The 13,471-nt window shown below is 40.1% G+C and overlaps 2 protein-coding genes across 4 annotated transcripts; both read left to right on the top strand.

The window, feature by feature from the left end:
- Nucleotides 1–1,309: 1,309 nt before the first annotated feature.
- On the top strand, nucleotides 1,310–6,848 carry rbm24b (RNA binding motif protein 24b). 2 transcript variants are annotated; one of them, XM_035671964.1, is made up of 4 exons: nucleotides 1,310–1,625; nucleotides 1,961–2,123; nucleotides 2,345–2,399; nucleotides 5,194–6,848. In XM_035671964.1, exons 1-4 carry the CDS (start codon nucleotides 1,455–1,457, stop codon nucleotides 5,552–5,554), a joined length of 750 nt encoding a protein of 249 aa, XP_035527857.1. In that variant the 5' UTR covers nucleotides 1,310–1,454; the 3' UTR covers nucleotides 5,555–6,848. The 2 variants fall into 2 exon arrangements, with proteins under 2 accessions (XP_035527857.1, XP_035527858.1); XM_035671965.1 differs by having other exon boundaries at nucleotides 1,311–1,625; nucleotides 1,961–2,084.
- A 2,035-nt stretch (nucleotides 6,849–8,883) lies between these two features.
- grinab (glutamate receptor, ionotropic, N-methyl D-aspartate-associated protein 1b (glutamate binding)) lies at nucleotides 8,884–13,463 on the top strand. 2 transcript variants are annotated; one of them, XM_035672964.1, is made up of 8 exons: nucleotides 8,884–9,046; nucleotides 9,707–9,880; nucleotides 10,125–10,316; nucleotides 10,399–10,502; nucleotides 11,106–11,306; nucleotides 11,633–11,761; nucleotides 11,864–12,007; nucleotides 12,959–13,463. In XM_035672964.1, exons 2-8 carry the CDS (start codon nucleotides 9,736–9,738, stop codon nucleotides 13,109–13,111), a joined length of 1,068 nt encoding a protein of 355 aa, XP_035528857.1. In that variant the 5' UTR covers nucleotides 8,884–9,046; nucleotides 9,707–9,735; the 3' UTR covers nucleotides 13,112–13,463. The 2 variants fall into 2 exon arrangements, with proteins under 2 accessions (XP_035528857.1, XP_035528858.1); XM_035672965.1 differs by lacking the exons at nucleotides 8,884–9,046; nucleotides 9,707–9,880 and adding an exon at nucleotides 9,950–9,995 and having other exon boundaries at nucleotides 10,130–10,316.
- Nucleotides 13,464–13,471: the final 8 nt, after the last annotated feature.

The raw sequence follows: 13,471 nt of genomic DNA, 5'->3' as shown, positions 1-13,471 counted from the left end.
AGCTGTCACTATCAATTAAAAGCAACAAAGTCCAAAAAATACATTTAGAATAAAGAAAGGAAAAAATCTGCAGTGGAGTTTGTTGTTACATTTGATTATGTGTGCATACATTCTCAAAGACTTTCCATATATTTAGTCCAAAATATCCTACATTAAATTATGTTACAGTGGGTTGTGTATTACTACATATATTGGTAGAGATGTCAACAGTGATGTTTGCTCTACTTTCTGGTTTCTTAATGTCACTGGCAGATGTATGGACCCCTGGATCTTGTCCCCTCTGTGACTGATGTAAAGGTAAACAACACAAACATGTCGACATGTTGTGCTATAAATGATGCAGGCACCTGCAGTACGCCAATCACTGTCAGTGTAGTTTTGCAAACACTGCCATAATACATTGTCCTTCCTAGTTGTCTTATAATAAGCAGGTGGTGCCTAAGATTTAAGTTACATTAACTTAATTATAGTGCCCCCGTGGGGTCAACTGGTGTAGTTTTTAAAAACAAATATGAAATAACCATAGCAACAGCTAGGCAACATCTACATCTGTCAATATACAGTACATTGATTGATTAATTGGCTTGTTCAAATTATTTTTTTAAAACAACCCTGAATTCAAATAGTTTTTGTGAATAAGCAGGTTTTCTTAACTAATGAGAGACTAATAGTACTATATCTATCACTGAGTTCAGTCTTTGGTACTTTTTATGGTAATTTGTGGGTTTTAGCAACCTGGGGCGAGTCACATTGTACAATTTACAGACGAAATGAATATTTTAAAGGCTTATTGCAGTTGTTTTTTGTTTCATATTCAATCCCCTTTAGGCCAAAAACAAGAATTCAGTAGGCCTATTTCCCACCAGAATGTGGGGGCTTTGCAGCATTTAGACCTTTGTGTTGGGGAATGAAATGCACAGGAAATATTTACAGTAAATGGGCAGTTAACTGGATAAAAAAAACTTTTATTAAAAGTTTAAAAGACTTCATTTTTGGCACATGTTCACTACTTACTGCACAAATGACACAGTATTTGACAAAATCCTTCTCAGACTTGCCTTAACCAACATGTATTTTTCTGTGATTGGCATCAGCCTCATTAGGAAGCAAGAAACATAAGAAATACATTTTTCTATTCTGACTTTGCACAGTGTGTCCTCTGTCACTGTTTTAACAGCTGTGCCACAGTAGCCTAAGCACAGTGTGGTGGTCTGGATCTGGGTGGAGTTAAGTATCCGTGTCGCATACTGACAACTGGGAAATCTCCCGTAACAAACTAACAGGTGTCCCCCTCCTCCTCCTCCTCCTCCTCCCTCCGATCCACAGACACATCAACGGGGGTCTGCCTGTCCGCGCCGCAGACTCTCTCCCTCAACTCATCTGAACGCGTTTCTCGACTTTCTCTAACCTCCAAACTTTCCAGGAAGTCACTTTTATAATATATATATCTCCAAATGATGCACTCGGCACAGAAAGACACCACGTTCACCAAGATCTTTGTGGGAGGTCTACCTTATCACACCACTGACTCAAGTCTCAGGAAATACTTCGAGGTGTTTGGAGACATCGAGGAGGCTGTTGTCATCACTGATCGGCAGACGGGGAAATCCAGAGGTTATGGATTTGTAAGTAGCAACCTGTGGTTTAGTTTTGAGTTGCCATTTTAAGTTGCTCGCACACGTGCACGGGTCGATTGATCCGGTATCGGCTGATAGCACAGTCGATTGTACTGTTTCCTGTTCTGTGTGACAGGCAGGTCTGAAATAGGTCATTTGCAGCTGTTAGTGTTAGCAGAGAGTTGACAGTCAAGACTTGGAAGCCACTGAATCACCCCAGATGGACCAAAAAAGATCTTAATTGACAAATAATCTATCATTTTGTGGGTGCCATCTCTGTGATCACACTGTGAGAAGTGAGAAATGTCCATGAAGTTAATGGAAAAATGTGCTGTCTCCTTTAGGTGACCATGGCAGACCGGGCCTCTGCTGACAGAGCCTGCAAGGATCCCAACCCCATAATAGATGGCAGGAAAGCCAATGTGAACCTGGCCTACCTGGGGGCCAAGCCCAGGGTCATACAGCCAGGTGAGGGACTGGACCACGGCTTTAACTTGGATCATCAAGGTGGCATACAAAGACATCAGCTCAAATGCCTTTACACGCTCGCACACATGAACTCTTCCATTGAGTTAATATAAATATTTTTAATGAAAGTAGATTTGATATTGAGATTTGATATTTCGATGATGTAAGCTTTCAGAACACTCTTCAAAATAATATCCACTGCATCAGTAAAGCGTCACCACTTCAGACAAAACTTTAACAAGTGTCTGTTTTCATTCTAGGGTTCGCATTTGGTGTGCCTCAGATCCATCCGGCATTCATCCAAAGACCTTATGGGTATGTAAAAAAACTGCATAAATGTTAATTTCTTTCACAAAATCTGCTATTGTCTTATATGATCTCACGTAATCTGATTTTAAAACATGTAATTTATGATTGCCTCCACCTATTAAATCCTGAATGAGGACATGTGAGTGTTGATGTGTGCTCCTCTGCTTGGCGTTGACTGTGAAGGAAGTGAACAATTGTCCCCAGCCACTACAGGACTTGACTTTATGTTGTCTATCTCTCTCTGATCTGACAGGGTCGGTAACGGTTAAAATAGCTGATGAAGGGACATGATGATTTGAGGAATAGCTGAGTCTGCATTGGGCAGAGCACTAAAGTGTTACCTGTATACTCTGACATACACAAACGAATGGTGACTAGATGCATGGAAGTCTTCTGTTTTTTTTTTTTTTCCAGTTTTCCATAGTACATAGATTTGTGTGTGCCTTGTTTTCAGTATGATGTGGTGTTCAGCTTAACTGTGTGCTTATTTCTACTTGCAGTGGGGGGGGGGCGGCGGGGGGGTTGCAGGAGGTTTTTGTGCAGATTTTTTGAGTTTTGATAGGGAGCCGTAACTCCGTAATGGGGTGTTGGTGATTTTCCCTTTTTAATGATTGATTTGTGCTTTAGCCTGTGGTTAATTTTCTTTCCCCCCCGGTTTCTTGTTAACATTAAGTTGATCGTGTTTTGTTGTCAAAAGGGGGCTGATGATCACTTACAGACTTGTGTTGAAAGAACGTGTTTTCAAAATCGATCCCCTACAACAAAACAAACATTGGCTTGCATGTGGGACTTTTTTTTTTCTGTTTCCTTACCCATAATGCTGTGTTGTTGGTTTTTTCATTAACCCATTGCTTTCACTTGTAGCTTACATCTACAGGTATATGATACTGAGCACTATTTTTTCTCATCACTCCCAGCGGCTGTCATTAAACAGTAACATTAAAATGTGTAGAGGGAATGAACACAAGTAGTGTTATCAACACAGGAGAATATGTTTAATCGCCCCCAGGTTGGTACTTTATTAGCAAAGCTACAGTTTCATGAAGTAAGTTACCTGAAAAGGTCAAGACTCCAAATTAAAGCTTAAACACTGTACGTATAAAAGTTAGATGTTATCTAACTATAGATGTGATCATGGGTTCATTATTTAGCTTTGCAATACACCATAAAAGCCAGTCTATTTATACATATATATACAGACAGACTCAAATGTTCACTGCACTATAGGTTGGAGACAGAATTCTTAGCCGGTCTCTTAGGCAGCAGCTGTTGGCTACAGTGATCTCCATGGCCTCTCAAATTCAGATGGAAAATGGGAGTCACTCAGCAGCGCTGTTAATAATGTATGGCACAGACAGGGCCGCTCGGCTGTGGACAACAGGTGGGCCGAGCCATGTGCCCGTGAAGCCTTTTGGTTATGGGCTGGGGGATTACCCATGTGTCCTGGTGATTTACAAAGCACCTTTATTTAGCTCTCCACTTGCAGAACCACAAAATGTCCATCCCATCTCTTTCAATAGAGATGGCTTAAGTCAGCTGTGCCCTCTCAGCGCTTGAACTGTTGATATTAAAACAAGGTCATGTCACAAAGGAAGGATACCAGCATGTTGGTTCCTGTCTTGTCAAGTTGGAAGTTAACTAGGTTTCCCATGTTTAATGCAAGAATTAACATTATTTTGTAACATTTTCTGTGATTGTTTTGCTATAGCACAAAAGAGTTCTCTCTTCTTTAAAGCAGTGGATCAGGCATCCCACTTTGTAACAAGGGAAACATTTTGTTCAACCAGAACACCTCCAGTCCCACAATAAAGAGGTAAATTCAGTTAAGTTGCTGAGGCCGTAGAGTGGCGTAGGCAACCATTACAGTTGACGAGTGCCCTGCCATGTGTTACTGAAGGAGAAGATCAGCTTGTCCTTTGGAGATGACAAGGGTAGCAAAAATAGCTTGCTTCCAGCCTCCCTTGTCAGTCAAGTTGGCGTGTGTATGTTTGTGTGGGGGTGTATGTCTGTAAGGAGGGGGAGGGGGGACTTGTCTATGGACAGATATAACAGTTTCACACCTGCTCCTTAAATATATTTACTGAGGGTGACTTTAACACCAGTTTAAGGTGAAGCCAAAGTTACCCAGATGCCCAGGCTTGTATTTATCCATTTATACTCTGGTCTATATACAGAATATTACCTACACTTATAGCATAAAACAAATAAACACAACATGGCCTTTGCAGAACCTAATACAACCAAGCACCCACTTGATAAGATACCGTACGGTTAATTCACTGCATAGCTATTTTTTGCCTTTATGAGCTCCTCCATTTTAAAGAATCTAAAAGCCTCTTTTTTGCCCTATATGTTTGTGTTTAAGGACCTATTAACATGTGTGGGCATGCCTGTATATGTGGTGTTGGTGTGACAGTATGTGGACAGAATAATGTCCACTTCTTTTCTTGATATGTTGTGGTGGTGTGCGATAAGCTCGCATTTTGTCAAATACCGTTTTCAGTGAAACAATGGGTGCAGAGCTGGGCTGTGTCTTCTTTTAATGCCTTACTGTATTTCAGATTCAGGTGCTTTTTGAAATTAAAAGCTGCGCTTGTGTTTCTTTGTGGTTTTGCTGCTTCCTAAACTTTTCATTTCTAGGTAGGGTTTTTCAGTTAATGAATGGATTTGCTGTGTTCTGAGGACTGGATTGACGTATTTGTGGCGCCTGCTTTTCAGTATTCCAGAATTTAGTTTCAGCGTTGGAAAGATTACTGGCTGTGTCTCTGCTTTTGACCCTGTGTGTCTTTGTGTCCTACAGAGTCCCTGCCCACTACGTCTACCCTCAGGCCTTTGTTCAACCCAGCATGGTGATCCCTCATGTGCAACCGTCTGCTGCTACTGCAACAGCTGCTGCTGCCACTTCCCCATACCTTGACTATACTGGAGCAGCCTATGCCCAATACTCTGCGGCTGCTGCCACTGCTGCCGCCGCCGCTGCTGCATATGAGCAGTATCCGTACGCGGCCTCACCAGCACCAACAAGCTACATGACTACCGCAGGGTACGGGTACACTGTCCAGCAGCCGCTCGCCACTGCTGCCACCCCAGGAGCTGCCGCTGCTGCTGCCGCTTTCAGCCAGTATCAACCTCAGCAGCTCCAGACAGATCGCATGCAGTAAACCATGAAAACTGCCTCAAAGGAGGAAAACGGGAGAGGTCACCACCGCCCAGGAAGAGGATTAAGTTAGAAGGGGGAAGACCGTAGGGGCTGAACGATGGTTGTCACTTTCAGGTTTTAACTTATCAGTCCTTCTACCAAAGAGCCTGACGAAAATCACCAAAAATGACAAATGAGGAATTACTGTATATTTTATTCAAGAGCGGGAGAGCAGTATTTTGTCACTATTGAATATATATATATATGAATATTTAATATTTATTCAGCAGGAAAATATTTAATGTTAATTGAAGTAGACTCACTGGACCTCATGTCAACCATTGCTGAATTTTGTATATATATTGCAGTGGAATTTGTATAAATTTCCCAAGTGCATTCATGTCTTATTATCAGGTTTCTTCCCGATTTCTCTGAAAACAAACCAAAACATTTGCATACATATGAGAACAGTATGTTACGTCATCATGCAGTTTTCAGTATTTCATAGTTTTGGACCAGTATTTTGTTTGGTAAAGCTATGCAAACATTGATATAGAAGTCAGTGTTTTGTTAGGATTGTTCTATTTTTATAACTGTTTGGAGTGAGATAGATTAGACACCTACAACTAGTTCCCTTTAAGATTTATTTTCTTGATGGTACATAAGACAAAATGCTGAGGTGACAGCTGAAGCTGGTAAAAGCACTCATTTTTCTTCCCTTTTAAAATGCACCTCCTAATAAGTTCAGCAAAAGGGAAGAAATATTGTTCAATGTGAATCTTTCATTTTGACTAAATGTTTCATAATGTGCCTTTGAAATTATGCTATTTATGTATTTATTATGGAGCCTTACAGTAATAACCCCCTTACTTTTGTGTTCATGTGTTAGTATGAAGCCTACAATAGAACATGCCCAACATGTGCTGCTGCGTAATGATCAAGAGCATATGATGATTGTTCAAACTTGGCTTAATAAAACAATACACTGTGTATAAAGAACAAAATATGAGTGAAAATGTAGCAATAAGAGTGAAGAAGAATTTTCTTTTCTGTTTTTTCTGTAGATTTAATGTTGTCTCAAATAGATTCTTAATTCTTTAATGTCGCTTTTTATACTTGATCAGTTTGATAAAGGACGGTGTAAGGACGGTGTGAGAACTGTTCACTTTTTCATTTTTTTTTCACATTTGATGTCATTAGACATGAAATGTTTTATAATGCAAGGCTATCACCTGTTTTACCTTGCATTTTGTAATGCATGACTCAAAATAATGCAAATGTTTAATAAGTGAAATAAAAGGAAATTTACCTTCTGTGTTCTGTGTAATGTCAGTTTTACTCACAGCCTTTAATTTGTTTGCAATCAGGTCACATGATGGTCACAGTTGAATACAAGGAGTACACAACTGCACTGTAACAAACAGCCAAATAATGCATGTATACATCTAACCAACTGCCAAAGTCAGTGCAGTGTAGAATATGTGTTGGTGTGTTACTAGTCCTACTACAATGTGAACTATAACTATTACTTAATCGTCATATAACCTGTTTGACCTATATTAACGACTCTCAGCAAGAAACACCAATATCAAACAGAGACGGAAACCCAAGAGGCAAGATGTGTGTCCAACATCTCAGGAGACCTGTGTCAGAATCAGAATCAGAATCAGAAAATACTTTAATAATCCCAGGGGAAAATTATTTTCGTTACAACACTCCAGATATACAAAATTACCAAATGGAATATTATTTTACAAAACAACATTAAAATATAAAACATTCAGCCAAATATCACCCCATTATATACCCATAATAACTATATACTATATAAACATATATAAAAAAAAACTAATATAAATATTATACATAATAATAAAACTAAAATATATACTAAACCATATTATAACTATATAATATTATTTAAAAATATAAACTATATATATTATGTATCCCAAGTATTTTTAACTATATTATTAATCACCACATATATTACTAAATATAACATTATAAAACTATATTATAATATACATAATTATAACTATATATATATAAACCCATTATTATAAAAACTATATATTAATATACATATATTAAAACTATATTATATATAATATATATTAAAACTATATTATAAGTATAATATATAATATAAAACCCCCCCAAGATATACAGTGATAATGTGCAAAAGAGTGCAAAAGAATGAATGAATGTCTATAATTTTGAGTCAGAATCAATTAGTGTCACTAAGTAATAATGGATCACACATTTTTGGAAACTGATCTACACTTGAGACACTGCTAGAGAGTTTGGGGCTTGCCTCTGTTTACATTATAAATCAACAAAGATGTTTGTGTAACATGAATCCAGCCTGCCGTGACTCCAAAATAGTAAGTAGGTTCAGTCCCTCTTCCCACATTACACAACCTTTAGTTGAAATAAGCTGTTTGCCAGGTTTCCTCATGCTGAACAAATAAAATACATGCATCTACATAACCTAAAGTGTTAGACTATTTCTATATACATGTACATTTTCAATGCTAAAATGAAATGATATAGAGCAATATCTACAGTCCATTCCCTCTTTCAGTCACTTGTTTACAATCCTTCACTACAGTCCGAACCAGTAATGTTGTTCACAGCTGTGAGGAAACTTGTGATGTGACCTGGGGTACTACAGAACAGCAGGCAGGCAGCTGCAGGGTCTGGAAGTCCAGTCTGTTGGTTTTTGAGACCCCCTCTGGTTGTCCTGGGTCCTGGGTTTCTCTCCAAACCTGTAGTCTTCTGACACCTGCTGGTACATGTGGTCCACACTTTCCTGCCACATATTTTACAAGATGCTATCCTCCCTGAGCCCGTTATTTATGCTTACGGGCGGTGGCTTCTTTATTTGTATAACATTTTGTGAATTTCACTTTGGGTTAACTCACACATTTTAAACAGACTACCTGGAAGGACTGGTTTGACATGCTGTGTTCAAGTCCTGTAGAGTTGTCGCAATTCCGAATTTCCCACTGGTAAAAAGCGTTCACGGCGACAGCCAAATTGTAAATATGACTGGAAAAGTCAGACTTTTCCGACGGATGGGATATAATCGAATTGGCGCTTTATACTATTATGTCTCTACAAACCAAGCAAACACGGATGTCTTACTTTAGCCAAAGTAACGCGTTTAATGTAATTAAACAAACAAAAAACAGTGGATGTAGAGCTACATTATTGTATTATTATGTGCGCAGTATTTTTTGCACACGGTCAACCTTGTGCTCATACAAGCGTGAGCTGCCAGGTGAAATAAACGATCTCATGTCGTTAAAATTGTTACCTATATCATCTTTACCACCTATACCGCACGGGCCTGAACGCAGCATCCCGCATCCTGGGGGCGCTGACGTAGGAGTTCCCTGGCAGTCAGGGTGAACAAAAAATTTGACGAAAGTGGACCAGAAACTGCGAAAAATACCGCAGACTATTGTAAAGGAACCCAGCTGGGACTGAAACGTTGATTGCGGGCAAGGTAGGTAGTTTTCACACACCTAAAATATCTATTTTTTGGTTTATCTTTGTTGCATCTCCGTTGTCAAACCATACTGGCAAACGTTATTGTTTGGTGGAAGAAAAAAAAAAAACATGGCCATATTGTTGTTGTAGCGTTACGATGTTAACCTCTAAACTCGTTCTTCTTCCTCACATTATTAGTTGTATTTGTTGCTTTGACCTAAATAGCCCGTTGAATGTGTTTTATCTCGGCTAAAGGGCCGTTTCTTGACTGAAAGTGTAATTTGGGGCCTACATTTCAGTCCGATAAACGTCGAGACTCCCTGTGGAAGTGAAACTCGGGAAAATGTAAAGGCTTTTAACTGGTACCAACCTCCGGAGCACAAATCTGTGTTTAAACCCCCAAAAATGAGTTTCTAATGGTGTAAAAACGAGACAACATCTACACCGACTGTGAGTAATTGTTTTAATGAAGTTGACGATCGACGTTTGTCAATTATGACCGGAAGTCAGCATCGTAATGTGACGTAACAGCGCACCGCGGTGGTCCTGCGCGGTCAGCCGTCATCTGTGATCTAAACACTGCTCTTCACTTTTACCTTAATAACCTGTCATGTCAATTCTCTTTTTTTCCCCCACCTATACAATTTACATCCATCCCAATAATCCGACACTCCAGCCGGTGTCTGCTCCCGACCTGAGCCGAAGATGACCACGGAGAAGACTGAATACACTCCGGTGCAGGGGGGACCCTCTCTCCCCGGGCAGCCAGTGTTTCCTGTCGCATTTGACATGAATATGCAAGGGCCAAACATGTTCGGAGGCCCTGCTGCTGGTGGTCTCACTGCACCTGGTGGCTTCCCTCTAGATGGGTCATGGTGCACCCTGGTGGCTTCTCCACGACCTCGATGGTTTCATGGCCCCTAGTGGCTTCCTAGTCTCTGATGGGTTTCATGGCCCCTGGTGGTTTCCTGCCTTCTGATGGTTTCATAGGCCCCTGGTGGTTTCCCCTGCTCTCATGATTGGTTTCAAGGACCCTGGTGGATTTCCCTGCCTCGTATGGTTTCAAGGGCCCCTGGTGCTCCACAACTGCCCTGGTGGCTTCCCTGCCTCTGATGGTTTCATGGCCCCTGGTGGTTTCCCTTTCCCCCATCCCACTGCTTTTGGACCTGGTGTTCCCGGAGCTTTCGGAATGGCCCCAAACCCTCAAGGCGGCTTAGGATATGGCGCCAACCCCTCTTCTTCACCATATTCTCCACCAGGCCAGGGCCTTAATGGCAACTTCAGCGGTTAGTATTTCTAACATTACGTGGAATTCTATATTATATTGTAATTTCATCGGTTTGATATTTCTGGTTTGTGCCGCTTCAGATGATGTTTACCACCACGAGGAAGAGCCACCACCCTTTCACGAGAATCAAGACTTTGATTTTGGATTAGATAACAAGAGCATAAGAAGAGCCTTCATTCGAAAGGTAAGGAGAGCGTGTGGTTGATGAAATGGCCACATTAATTAATTAATGGCTTGGTGTATGAGGTCATTGTAGGCAGTGTTTCAAACCAATGAGCAGGGCTGCTTTTTGGCATTTACATTTGCTGGATTTGTCAATAACAGCCATTTTATCCATCAACTGCCAGGTTATTTTATGGATTAACTGTTTCTCAATTGAATTCCCAGAAAAAATACATTACACCACAAAAGCCTATATATTGATATGGTGTTATAAAATGTATATAGATGTTATCCATGTTGTTCACTCTGACATATCACAAGATCACATTTTGTCTTGCTAAAGCTGCACAATGTTCCACATTTTTTATCTCAAACATAAAAAAGTAAAAGCTGCATCAAGATATGAACATCAGAAATACATGTAGTGATAGACAATTATTAGGTACATGCATGTTCAGTAGACCACTTTCACTGGAATCAAGTGTTCCTGCTGACTAACAAACAAACACAACCTAAAACATAACCTCCTTGTTGGATTTAATCAAGTACTTTATGAAAAATGTAAACGTTCTTTATTAGCAGTGTCATCTATGTCTGCTGCCTAATAATCCACTCTTCCCTCCAGGTGTTTTTGGTGTTGACTGCTCAGCTGATGGTGACCTTCGCCTTTGTGGCTGTTTTCACCTTCGTGGAACAAGTCAAAGTATTTGTCATGGTGAACACCTGGACCTACTTGGTGTCCTACGGGATATTCTTTGTGTCAGTCTGTGTGATCAGCTGCTGTGGAAGCGTTCGCCGAAGACATCCTTGGAACCTGGTTGCATTAGTAAGCCTGCTCCGATTTTGTTTTTTTTTTCTAAAATGGAAAACAGAGTGGAGACACTACAAGTCAGAAAGTACAGTGAGAACTGATCTAAAACTTGAGGTCAGATCACTTCCTTGTTGAAAAACTTCCCATATACAACGTTTTGTATATGGGAGGTCTCAGCCAACAATCGTGATCAAAAACCTTTTCTTTCTTAAAAGTCTGTAGAGATTATATTCAGATTAAACCTCACAAATGACCATTGTAGTGTTTCTTAGTGATGCCATGAAACTGCAGTGCACTCTAAAGTGCAGCGGTGTTAATGTATTTGTGTTTCTTGTTTTCAGTCCGTCCTGACTCTCAGTATGTCTTACATGGTGGGAATGATCGCCAGCTTCCATGACACTGACTCAGTGGTCATGGCAGTGGGTATCACAGCAGTTGTGTGCTTTACAGTGGTCATCTTCTCTCTGCAGGTTCGTATCCGTCTCTCCCTGCTGCTTGTTCATATTTCATGTACATTGATCGTACTGTGATGTGACAGTAACCCTAAACCCACTCTTTGCCTCCTCCTGTAGACCAAGTACGACTTCACTTCCTGTTACGGTGTGCTTTTCGTCTGTTGTATTGTCCTGATCGTCTTCGGCCTCCTCTGCATCTTCATCCGTGACAGGATTCTGCACATTGTGTATGCTGGACTGGGAGCGTTGCTCTTCACCTGCGTAAGTCCTTAAACGAAAAATTGTCTTCCAGCTTCACTGTTGATGGTGATGACAGTCGGCATCAGTATTGGCCTTGTTTAAAGTAATATTGAAACCTGTGCATTGGAATCAAGGGGGGCTGTATGAGTACAAACAAAATCTCGAACTAAAAAGGTTAAAATCTGTACACCATTAAAACCTGCTACATAAATCCACAAATAGCACTGAGCAGGCTGTAAATGATGTATATTTTTTTACTGAAAAGATTATGGCACTGTGGTGGTTTCCATCTCAAACCTTGAAATACCTTAAAGGTGGCCTGTGGAGTTTGACCACAGCACAGCTCACAGCATTGAAACATTACATTTAAACAGTTAAACATTAATGTCTTTCCAGAAACGGTTTCCCATTCATCTGAAACAGCCACAAAAATGATATCAGTTGTTTTCAATTCCAGTACTTTCTAGGTGCTCTTCTTTTAGGTGCCCTGGTATGCTAATAATTAGGGCGACCTCATAAACACAAAGTCCACAGTTTGATTTCTGGCTGGTGGGGTTCTTTGTTGCCTGTCATACCCCTTTCTCTCCCCATGTTTCCTGTCTCGCTCCTCTGGCTGTCAAAATACCAAAAAACTAAAAGGAAAAAACATGTCGACAGAGAAATCTGGATTATACCGAGTAAAGGGATATTGTTGCTGGAAAGACGCATTGCTGTTGAGTTTTTCAAATGTCTTTTTTTACTGGCTGTGAATACCACACATAAATGTCAGCAGCTAATACTTATTATTAATACTAGAAACCTAGACAAATAAAACCAAACTCTGTATATGTAGATACCATTAGAAGTAAGTGAGAAAAACTCTCCAACTGGATTGTGTCTGATTTTTCATTTGAGTTACAACATGTTTTGGTGTTTAGTGTAAAAAAAAAAAAAAAACAATTTGACTCCTTCTGAATTTTTTCTGTGTTACAGTTCTTGGCGGTGGACACGCAGCTGCTGCTTGGAAACAAGGAACTCTCCCTGAGTCCAGAGGAATATGTCTTTGCTGCCCTTAACCTGTACACAGACATCATCAACATCTTTCTGTATATTCTTGCTATCATTGGAAGAGCAAGGGGGGGCTGAGCAAAAAGAATAACGGATAGAAATTCTGACAGAAAAGTGTTTTGAGTTAATGTCTGGAAGTGAATTCCCATAATCTTGATTTTTGTCTTGTAGTGTGCACTGATCACGTAGTTGAGTAATTTTTTGCTTCACCCAGCGTAAATGTTATTTTGAAAGATAATATAAGTAGATAGTCTATGTTGTAGTTTGGGGATTCATTAAGGCTTTCTGAGGAATATGACCTGATGTACAAAAGTTTTTAGGAGATTATATCTTATGCCGTACAGAATCAATGCTGTAAATATTTGACAAATTCTAACAGGGCTTCTAACTGTACCAGCAGACGCAGTTTGATCAGCTGTCATGGAGATGAATGGCCTT

This window comes from Morone saxatilis, unplaced genomic scaffold, assembly GCF_004916995.1.
Source record: "Morone saxatilis isolate NCDOM2014 unplaced genomic scaffold, NCSU_SB_2.0 Contig24, whole genome shotgun sequence".
Taxonomy (NCBI): Eukaryota; Metazoa; Chordata; class Actinopteri; family Moronidae; genus Morone; species Morone saxatilis.
This window is presented reverse-complemented; position numbering and strand designations above follow the sequence as displayed.